The following is a 12154-nucleotide window of genomic DNA, read 5'->3' as shown; positions in this document are numbered from 1 at the left end:
ACTAGGTCACCAGGTCAAATCAAAGGAAAACACTGTAGAGGCCACATTTATAACTGTATCTTCATGAAACATGGTCAGAATGTTACTCATGATGATGTCAAAGTCCAGTTTGGATCTGGGTCATGTAGGGTCAAAAACTAGGTCACCAGATCAAATCAAAGGAAAAGTTAGTTAACACTAGAGGCCACATTTATGACCATATCTTAATGAAACATGGTCAGAATGTTAACCATGATGATATTTAGGTCATGTTCAAATCTGGGTCAGGTGGGGTCAAAAACTAGGTCACCAGGTCAAATCAAAGGAAAAGCTTGTTAACACTCTAGAGGCCACATTTATGACTATATCTTTATGAAACTTAGTCAGAATGTTAATCTTGATGATCTTTAGGTCAAGTTCGAATCTGGGTCATGTGGGGTCAAAAACTAGGTCACAGGGTCAAATCAAAGAAAAAGCTTGTTAACACTGTAGAGGCCACATTTATGACTGTATCTTTATAAAACTTAGTCAGAATGTTAATCTTGCTGATCTTTAGGTCAAGTTCGAATCTGGGTCATATGGGGTCAAAAACTAGGTCACCAGGTCAAGTCAAAGGAAAAGTTAGTTAACACTTAAGAGGCCACATTTATGACCATATCTTAATGAAACTATCTTGATGATCTTTAGGTCAATAGGTCAGGTGAGCGATACAGGGCCTTCATGGCCCTCTTGTTTTTTTACATCATCACTATTTTTGAGGAAGTGGGCTTATTGATTAAATTAAGGTACAAACTCCTAGTAACTAGCTAGAATAATAAATACATGTTATTCATCATTTCCAGGTACATGTATTGGACCGACTGGGGAGAAGTACCAAAGATCGAACGTGCAGGAATGGATGGCAGTTTGAGCACACGTACTGTAATTGTTGATGAAAACATCTATTGGCCAAATGGACTTACAATTGATTACGATGATGAAAAAGTATTTTGGGCAGATGCAAAAAACAGTTACATCCATAGCTGTAATTTTGATGGTACACATCGAAAAGTGATAATTGATAAAGATCTCCCGCACCCGTTCGCGCTCACATTATATGGAGATAACCTTTATTGGACAGATTGGCAGACAAAAGCTTTACATACGTGTAACAAGAGGACAGGGATTGAAGGCAAGATCATTCTGATGGATATACACTCGCCCATGGATATACACGTGTTTGATGCCAACAGACAGCCAGAAGGTAATTATTCTGTCAAACAAAAAAAATCATAAAATCTCAAAATGAAAATTGCTTTGTCATCCAGTGTATGGATGAATTGCTGTTGCTACTGTATCGCCAAAACATTTGGGAAGATAGTTGTTCTGAACCCTTAAATTCACTGGCCTCCAGATCATACGACAACAAAAAAGGGAAAAAATTAGGTATCAGGACAGTAATGCTATATTTTTAAGAACTCTTTGAAACTTAATCACTAACAAACCAAGTGTTATGGAAGCACATGAGAATTAGTTGTTTTCACTTATTAGTACACTGGAAAGCAAAAAGCATTTGTAAAGCTTTACTCTACTCTGCTGCCTTAATTATAAAAATCTATATTTAAAAATCTATATTTAACACAATATATACACATATACCTCTGTGGCAGTATTCAAACGACAGAGGAATAGTTTTTATTGCTTTGGAGGCCCAATTTGAATCCTCAATGGGGGCATATTGTTTTTCTTCATTTGGCATTTTAAGATAGTTTAGAAACAAAAACTCATATTCTAATGTTTGTAATATGACTAAACTTCAATTTTTAAGAAAGATCATTTTTAGCCAAAATCTGGAGGTCAGTGCCTTTAACACTTCTAACTGGATGCCACAACTGCGTCACTACAGTTACATGAACTGTTGACATAAAAGTTTTTAGACCTTCATTGGGGGCTTCCTGACATGAACAACTGAGTTTAGATTTGAATTGAAATAAAAGTAAAACAAGGCAAGCCATGTGGAAAATAGCTGTTTTTAAAAATGATTTTAAGATAACTGTTTCGCTAGCCGAGTCAACTAAGTGCAAAAATACTGTTAACTGAGTCGGAAAATTTTATAGACCTTAATCTTTATTTTTCCAGGAGATTAAAATGCACAAATATTTGGTAGGTTTTTTCGGTTGTTGAAAACTGGTTGGGCAATTTTGATCATTTATTGCTTAAATCGGGACATGTTTAGATTTCGTCTGATGATACAGTTTGTGTAACAGTTTTGAAATGTTCAATTTTCAAGTTTACAGCTTCAGACTTGAAGCAATATTAAGGGGCAAAAAAAACCAACTGGGGTATTTCAGTACATAAGTAGGAGTCATCAGATGATTCTGAAAATAATAAATTGTTTTTCACAGTTCTGGTAAAAAATCATGCCAGTTTCCAACTTTTAGTTTACCCCTTAGCATGTTGGACATAATTGATTCTGTCTTTGCAGCCAGTGTAGATCATGACCAGCCTGCATATCTGTGCAGTCTGATAAAGATCTGCACTGTTCGCCATCCAGTCACTATCTTTTTGGTAAGCACCCCTTTTAACAGTTAATAGTTCTGTCCAAATTGAAAGATGGACAAGCTCATTATAGAAAGTTAGCAGGGTAAGGGTTAAGTACCTATGTTATATTCTAAATCAGTAAACTGGTGCACTAAGCTATCATTTAGCATTGATAAAAAAACCGATTTAATCCTGAAAAGCCTGACTAATTGAAATTTTAGGTACCACCTCTACAGTATACATTTAAAAAGAATTCTATGCTCCCCACAAAGTACTTCTGACTATCAGTCAACGAAACATAATGTGTTACGTAGTTAGCACTAGCATAGTTTGTTCCTCTTAGGTATTGTAGGCTCTCGGCATGCAGATAATTTCCAGAAATGTTACAGATATGCTGGAAAACACTCCCCCAACCCTCGACAATTCAGGCATGCATATGCATTCCGCTCTAGCTATGCCCCTGGTTAGAGAGCATTTTTCTCGTTATTTATGGCAGTAAAAAACTGCTCAAACTAAATACCACCCAGTGAATTAAATCTGATAAATGAACGACATTAGCTTTTGCCTGATTGATATTTCAATTGATAAATGTTTTATAAATACTGATCGTATGTATTTATTGCTACTGTGGCCTCAACTTGTGGTGACTTTTCAATCTTAACTCACCTCAAGGCATAGCCATATAAATCTATCAAGGTTGTTTATCTTGTGGGAATAAAACAATTGCTTTTAATGTAGTTAAAAATTTATTGTTGGGGAAAATTATTAAATTTTTATAATCTGTTTGGAAGAGAAACGTTGAGCTCAAAAGGTGCAGTTATCTTTGCAAAATATTTTCATGTCTTAAGAGAGATATGAAATTTACACTTAAATATATATGATTTATGGACGTATGTGATGAGGTAAAGGTCCTGGTTTCCTGCATAGTTATAGACACTTGCTGCAGTGTTGGTACGAGAGATAGGGCAAAAGTTTCCCAGTAATAGACCTTGTTCAAACTTTGTATATGAACACAGTTTAATATTAGAAACAGGTCATTGTGCTTGTTTAGGATTTGTTTGCCCTTAAAACCGGATTTTTCTTCAAATTTGCATTAATTTTATTGAAGGGCAGGTAACTCCTGAACAAGCATGGTGACCTTTGATTTTGTTTTCATACTTCTGTTTCTGACATGACATGGCACTGCGTTTATATACAAACTTTGAACAAATTCTATTAATGGGATTTTTTTTCACCTCAAACTGCCGCATGCGTCCTTAAACTTTGCCCTTGTGTCAGCTCGCACTTTATGTGGTAATTATGAGAAAATAATATAATTTGATGTGACCTTGTGCATAAGTATGATAAGTAGCTTGTTGCGCACAACTTCCTTTTTTCCCACAACATTTCATTGTTTGTTAGTGTATCGTTTTAACAAAACACTTGACACTGAATAAATTATATTGTTTATAAGGATACAACTGCTCAAGATATTGTTTCATTTTGACCATGAGCTCCTTTAATAATTTCTATACTGTGAAGTCATTAATATTCGTGGGGAACTAATTTGCTTGGATTTCGTGATTGGGTCAATCCCTGAAATTTAATCCCAACAAACAAGTAAAATTCCCATTCATTTTATGTTCAAAAGTTGAAATCAATGAAGTCATATCCCCACGAAATTGCCATTTTGACCAAAACCACGAAATTTTATGCCCACGAAATCAAATGATTTTACAGTATAACAGATTCTCACAGTTTCCTTATTATTATTTTTTTTTGACATTGAAAACCATTCACAGTTTTTGTAATGATAACACATTACAAAGGTCTTACGCACTTTTCTGACTTGCACTTTTCTGACTTCTGATGGTCGTACTTTGGGTTGAGACACTTAAGATCTAAATTTCACTCCTAGAGACAGATAAATGGTTTATTCATATCGGTTTTGTGAGTGCCAAATATTCGGTTTGCTATAACATTGTATAGAGTGCATAATATCCTTCTGAAAGATTGCAGAATCTTTTGTATGTGTCATAGATAATGTTTATGCAAGATTTCATAAAATCATTGCTTGATTTACTCAATCTTTTCCCCTGCTTTTAGGTGTCTACTGGTCGGCATTGGTTCTCAATTTTTAGCTCACCAGAGCACAAAGTGCAGCTGCTCAGTGTTAGCTATAGTATTGTGATTACTCTCTGTCCGTCCGTACATCACTCGTCAGTCCATCAGTCCACACTTCCTTCCATCTCGTCTGAAACCATGTGGTGGAAGTTGATGAAACTTTGCCTAGATGTTCCTCAGCTGTTCAGACAGTTCCGCTTGGTCGCACAGAATCCCTTTGACAGATTTTGCAAAAAAAGATGTCATCATAAATACATTAAATTGTTTCAATTTAGACAAGAATTTCAGTTGGTGTAGAGTTGTAATATTGTTCTATTTCAGGTGAAAATCCATGCGGCTCTAACAATGGCGGGTGCTCTCATCTGTGTCTGATGTCACCTATCCCTCCTCGATACAAGTGTGCTTGTCCAACTGGAGTCCGCTTGCTCAGCGATCAGAAAACTTGTGCAGATGGTAAGATAATAGAAGTTGTCTTCAGCTCTCTTTGAAATAATCTGATTATAAAGGGTAACTCGTATTTGTTCTGTGGAAACACCCCAGAAACTTATACACCTAAAGTTACAGCTGATACTTAAAATTTTACCAAATTTGGTATTCAGTATCCTTGCAGCACGGCTGATAAACTCCCACCTAGCTGAGTCTGTTCTACTTCACAGCAGTAAGAGAGCACTACTGTTAAGCTTTACTCTGCTAAATTTCTACAATGAACTTAGCCATCTTTCAATTTGGACAGTGCCATTAACTGTTAAAAGGGGTGCATACCAAAAAGATACTGACTGAATGGTGAACAGTGCAAATCTTGATCAGACATCATGGATGTGCAGGCTGATCAAGATTTACACTGGTTGCAAAGGTAGAATCAGTCGTGTCCAGCATGATAAGGGTTGATTAAAGAATTACTCTTTAAAACCGTTTCTTCTCACAAACCGCTTGATTTATCTTCACCAAACCTGGTTCCATGTTCTACCTTGCCATTCATCAGTTTCAAAACTGGGTTCAGATTCAGCCACTGGGGTGCAGGAAATTTTAGACTGTTTCATAACTGTAGGCTAGCGTTCTTAATGTTTTGTACCATTTTGTGGTTAATCACTTAATTTGAAATTTTCCTTGCATTTTGAAAATGTACTGAGATGTTTTGATCACTTAGAAAACTTAGGCAATGTGTGGTCCTAATTAATTACAAACAAAAGCTTTTTCAGCTGTTGGAATAGTAATGGATAGTAGAGGTAATCTATTACTATCTGTTATATATGAGCTGCGCCATAAGAAAACTAACATAGTGCGTTTGCGATCAACATGGATCCAGACCAGTTGGCGCATCTGTGCAGTCTGGTCAGGATCCATTCTGTTCGCTAACAGTTTCTCTAATTGCAATAGGCTTTGAAAGCGAACACCAAGGTTCCTGACCAGACTGCGTGGATGCGCAGGCTGATCTGAATCCATGCTGGTTGCAAACGCACAATGTTGGTTTTCTCATGGCGCGGCTCATATATAGATTGTAATACATAAATAGTTTGAATTTACTGATCATGGTTTTTAGTTAAAATTCCAGGTTTGCTTTTGTGTTTCTCAATATTTTAATAAACTGTGAAATAAACTTAGCGGGATTTGTGAACTTGCCACAAGACTTGCACAAAGTGCAACATTTTCAATGTGAAATGTATACAATTGAACAAAAGCCGTAAACAATATTTTTCTCATATGTATATTGATATTTTATGATAGCCGAGATTTGATCTTGGAATGTAAAATATGATTGATGATATAATAGCAAAACTTTACAACATTTTATCCCTGATAAAATCCACTGTTTTGCAGACTGACACACACCTGGGCTTAACATATCTTCAGGTTGAAGAGCTCTTGATTTTTATGTAATTGCACTTTTTGTGAAAATGTATTTTTGGATGGTGTCATTAGCAAGTTATCAAAAAAAAAAAAAAATAGAAGCATTTTTTCTTATGAAAATCTTGAGAGATGGAAGAAAAGATTTGTGTAAATTTTTAGGTAAAGAATTTAATCAGTCAGAATTGATCTTAGTTCCTACTTTTTTATCTCGCTGTGATGAAAGTCACTGGAATAATTGCATACCCCCAAAATCAGCATCGGTGTCATGATTGTGTAAGACACCTAGTTAACAGTTCTCAGTAAGCTCATATCTCTATTATTACTCATCTCAACACAATGAAACTTCATGCATGCCTTTCTCTTGATAATTTCCATATCGCATGCTTTCATTTTGATGAAATTATGCCCAGTATTGACTTAGTCTTTCTTTCCCACTGATATACAGTTTGTGATTATCAGTAAGTATCTCAGTAACTATGCATCAGAACTTGATAAACTTCACACAATTCTTTGCAATAGTAATACCAACTGAATGACATATATCCCGTAGTGCTTGCTTTCATTTTGATCAAATTATGTCCCTTTTTGTACTTAGCCATTTTTTTCTAAACTATACATCTTGTGATTGTCATTTAGTAAGGATCTCGGTAACTATACATTTCAACAAAATAAAATCTCACACACTTCTGTTAAAGATGGATCTGTCTGTAGAAAATGGTTTCACAGATATTTTCCATGTATGACCAGAACTGCTCCAGCAAGATAGGGCCCAGAGAGTGGGTTTTATGCAATCCCTTGGTTTCAGGGTAGGAGGATGAGGCTTGTCATAACAGTTGGCTGGAGTCTAAATTAAGTAGGAAATGTAGAGCTATTAATATTTTTTCTAAAATTAGTCATTTAGAAGCACTGCTTGAGATCAATTGTCTCTTGCATGCGTTCAAAGTTATCAGCAGAAACTTAAGAACTCATTTTACAAGTGTCTTTGAGTGTGTGTGTATTTCTGTTATCTTGCTGTGTTGAAATTGAATAAAAACTTTGAATGTTTGCTGTTAAGATAAAATCTTGATAGACAAAATACATTAATTCATGACTTTATCATTCCGTTACATCTGAAGTTTTCAAAGCAGATTCACTTTTGACAATTTGTATTTCATATTTCAAACTGATATACACAATATAGTGCAGCCATAGTGGTGCCTACCTGTATCAGTAGGCTATGGGGACATTTAAATATTTCTATAATGAACTTATCCATCTTTCAGTTTGAACATTACCATTAACTGTTAGAAGGGGTGCTTACCAAAAAGATACCAACTGAATGGCGAACAGTGCAGATCGTGATTAGACAGCATGGATGTGCAGACTGATCATGATCTACACTGGTCGCAAAAGCAGAATAAATCGTGTCAAGCATGATAAGAGTTAATTGTTTCCATTTGGGACTCTTGATTATGCTTGTAAACTATTTATTTTTGTATCGCCAGGGCTTTTCAACAGTATGTAATAACACATGAAGGGGTCTCCATGGCCGAGTGTTTAAGGTCACTGACTTTGAATCACTTGCCCATAACGATGTTGGTTGGAGCCTCATTCTTAGCATTGATATGCCACCCAGCTGGCCTATGGAAGGTCAAGGTTCTAACTGCCCAGGTGCCAGCCTGTGATGAAATAATACATGGAGGAGCACCTGAGAACTGTCTCCACCACCAAAAAGCTTGGAAGTCACCATATGACCTATAATTGTGTTAATGTGACGTTGACCACCAAACCCAACAAAAACAAACAATAATTACACATTGGTGGTCAGTCAACCTGACCAGTGTTCCTTGATTCTGTACCAGTACTATGTTCTTCTGCAAGTAACTGTCGGCTTCTCCACATCACTTCCAGCCCATCGTCTTCTGAAAGATTTTCAGTTGAAGAACATACTCTAGCTAATTTATTTAGGGGTCGGACCGTCCATGTAAATAAAGCAGGCTGATTAGCGATTTTTTTTATCTGCAAGATGTTATGACAGAATTTTCTTCAGAGGTCTTTTAAATATAGTATTTGGGAGAAATGCACTGTCTGCGGGCATTATTGTTCACACAATAGATCAAAACCTGTTTACAAATTTAGTCTCAGAGTTTCTGGAGAAGAAAGCATGTGCACTTAAAATGGAACAAGCGACTAGTAAAATATTGATAGACAACATCCAGAGTTTATGTAATTGGGAGTCGTAAAACGTCATTAACAGACAGTAGATATTGATGGAAAGATCAAACATTCTTGGCTTTATTGCCTTTGAAGCCATATCATTTGGGGTGAACATATTTCATATCATATTTTCCTATCTCGGGGGTTATATTAAGTTTCCAAATTCAATTTTAAGAGATTTTTCCAGTAAAATATTGATGAAATACAGAAAGAGAAAAATTCACCTCAGTTTTGAACTTTACAAATTTTTATTATCCTTCAGTTTTGGAAGGTTATACACAAATTATGAGAAGTTCACCATTTAAATACAGTCAAACCTCCTTTAGGACATCACCAGTATAAAATTTGCCCCTGCTTAGAATGGTCAACTTCAGAACCAACCACTGGAAATCTATATAAATTAACCCCTTAATCCTTATCATACTGAACAGGACTGATTCTGCCTTTGCGTCCAGTGTAGATCACGATCAGCCTGCACATCTGTGCAGTCTGATCAAGATCTGCACTGTTTGCCATTCAGTCAAACACCCCTTTTAACAGTTAATGGTACTGTCAAAATTGAAATATGGACAAGTTTATTTTAGAAATTTAGCAGGGTTAGGGTTAATATAGCATGACTTTGTCTAATGTAAGCACTGAAATAGACAATGGCTGCTAAGAACTGTTTGTTATTGGCAAGTTGTTTAAGTTGAAGTCCTTTGCTCAATATAGGTGGCTAGTGTTGCAGAGTGTCAAGGTATGGTGTTCCATTAGAGTACATTGTGATAATCTAAGTACAATGCGCCAGACCACGATTGCAGAGTGCAAGATCATAATAGCAATACTGCAGCTAATTTTGCTCTTCATAATCTCACACTTTGCCATTGTGGTCTGGCGCATTGCCACCCCGTTTTCCGGCTTTACACATGGTTAGTGTAAGAGCAGAGACAATGTCACTAAGAGAACACAATATTAAGCTCTTGTAATGCAAAACAAACACATCACCTTGAAATATTTAGTAAGGTTATGCCTCAGACAGTATTTGGACAGTTTCTATGATTTAAACAGTCTGTAAATCACTGGAATTCTTACTATTCTGTTGAACTTATTGTTTAATCTTTTCCTACAGGTGTAGAGGAGATGTTGCTGCTGGCTCGTAGGACTGACCTGAGGAGGATCTCACTGGACACCCCAGATTTCACAGACGTAGTGCTACAGCTGGACAATATCAAACACTCTATTGCCATAGATTATGATCCAGTGGAAGGTTATGTGTACTGGACTGATGATGAAGTTAGAGCTATAAGAAGGGCCTTCCTCAATGGCACAGGTATTTCATCCTAATAATTATAGATTTAGAGTCCAGTCTGAAATCTTCAAGAGCTGAAAGATTAATATTGAATTTCAAATTTAGATTTAACCGATGGCAATGTTCCATTGTGAGACTCGTCTCCAAATTAAGTAATATAAATCTCAGACCAAGCTTTTGCAGTTTTATAAAGTTAACACTCATTTTATATCAATTATCACTATTTTCCAATAGCAAAATCAGTAAATTTTATATAGATTGTCTATTCTTTCATGTGTGTTTTATTTTATTCTCATACTGTAAAGCTGTCAATGAAAACTTTAGCCCATGTTCCTAAAGGTGGAAAAATAATCACTTTGAGAGGTGTTTTGGTCAGTTCCTTCGAACATTTGCTTTGGCATGAGTAAGTGTATTGAAAAAGGTAGTACTGGAATGAAATCCAGCAACACTGTGTATTGAAATACTGGTTAAATTTTATTATATACCTTATTATAGATAATACAAATTAAAGTTAAATTGAGAGTAGTACCAGATGAGATTTTCAAGAAATTGGGATAAACAGTGTGGCAAAGAACATGTTACTTGCAGTCTTATTTTCTGAGGTGGAATGTCCGCACATTATTTCAGGGTGATATAGCAATTTATGTCATAAAAATGGTGAAATGGCTGGGGTATCCTTAATTGTGGGTGGCCACACAGCAGCTAAAACTGGATCCTTTTTAATGGAAATTGTCTGTTGATTGACTGATACATCGACTGATTGACTGATATAAGAAGTAGACCCAATTTACTTGTACATGATTCTCCAGATAAATGTTTTAAAACTAGTAATTTGTCTGGGAACTAATTCAATATGGACTGATAAAATATTTGCTTATTGCATAATAATTTAGTTGATATCATATCAAGAGTCATCTAGATGATTATATAAGAGCAGAGTTCATGTGTCAGAATCTTGTACAAAGAAGGAACACATGGTCGGCATAGGAAAATTATTGACAATTTTCAAGGGGGGTGGGGGGTCATTCCATTTATAACTTTATTTCTTAAGAAAAGTATTTAGGGCTTCAGACTACCGTTACAGGGAAAATACCTGCCTTTACTACCTTGGCCCTTTAATGAAGCTTCTGTTTATCATGTTTATTTTGCCTATGAACCAATTGCAATTTTGTAAATAGCCGATTTGATTTAAAAGTACTATATGATTCATGACATTGAAAGATGCGTATTTTTGGTGCAGGTCAGATGGTGTTGATTGACACAGAAGTTGATCATCCAGATGGAATTGCCGTCGACTGGATTGGACGTAACCTTTACTGGACTGATACAGGCACCGATCGCATTGAAGTTGCTCGATTAAATGGAACATCGAGGAAAATACTGATCTCAGAAAATTTGGACGAGCCAAGAGCATTATGTTTGGATCCGGAAAGAGGGTATGTATTGGATGAGAAGAATAAAAAAGAAGTGATAGTTATTTTACATATTTTTCCTGAATTGACAGAATGAAGAAAAAAATGATTACTATATAAGCACATAGTTTAGTTGTTACAGGAATAATGTCTTCTTCAGGTCAGTGATGTTGATTTGGAAAGATAAGTTCATGATGGTCAAGAAAAATACTTGATCACTTCCAATATTCTTCAGAATTAAATGAAATGATAAATTAGGTTTTAGTGCTATTAATATGCATGATATTTATGGATTTTCTTTGTCACATTTAGAAAGCATTTGTTAGACCTTGTTTTTGGTAACAGTTTGTCATTTTCTGTAAAAGAATTTAATTGTTCTGTCTTTAAACTTCATGTGTATTTCTTACATTTTCAGGACGATGTGGTGGACTGACTGGGGTGCTGTTCCGAAAATAGAGACAGCCTACCTTGACGGAACCAATCGTAAAACTGTGATTGATCGAGACCTGGGCTGGCCCAATGGTATTGTTGTCGACTATGCTGAAAACAAGATTTACTGGTGTGATGCAAAACTGGACAAAATTGAAGTGGCCAATATGAATGGTACAGGACGACGTGTTCTAGTCAAAGACAATCTACCTCATCTCTTTGGATTTAGTTTACTGGGTATGTTTGTAATTGTTAAAGTATATTTATAAACTTTTCAGCTTGATTCCAATCACCCAGCACGATTGCTTACTTTTACAAAAAGTAGCTGACAAAGTCCCCTTATTAAACAGAGAATAAATGACCATAGACACACTGTCCT

At 35.8% G+C, this 12154-nt stretch overlaps 1 protein-coding gene across 1 annotated transcript in view; it reads left to right on the top strand.

The window, feature by feature from the left end:
* LOC123536116 (low-density lipoprotein receptor-related protein 6-like) overlaps positions 1-12154 on the top strand; it is a 48043-nt gene that overhangs the window by 14175 nt on the left and 21714 nt on the right. The window contains exons 3-7 of the mRNA XM_045318940.2: positions 822-1222; positions 4924-5055; positions 9755-9955; positions 11175-11370; positions 11762-12012. Coding sequence (XP_045174875.2) covers positions 822-1222; positions 4924-5055; positions 9755-9955; positions 11175-11370; positions 11762-12012 — 1181 coding nt within the window. The remainder of the gene's footprint in view (positions 1-821; positions 1223-4923; positions 5056-9754; positions 9956-11174; positions 11371-11761; positions 12013-12154) is intronic.

This window comes from Mercenaria mercenaria, chromosome 17 (genome assembly GCF_021730395.1).
Source record: "Mercenaria mercenaria strain notata chromosome 17, MADL_Memer_1, whole genome shotgun sequence".
Lineage (NCBI taxonomy): Eukaryota > Metazoa > Mollusca > Bivalvia > Venerida > Veneridae > Mercenaria > Mercenaria mercenaria.
Note: the sequence above shows the minus strand (reverse complement) of the source record. Positions and strands in the feature narration are given on the sequence as shown.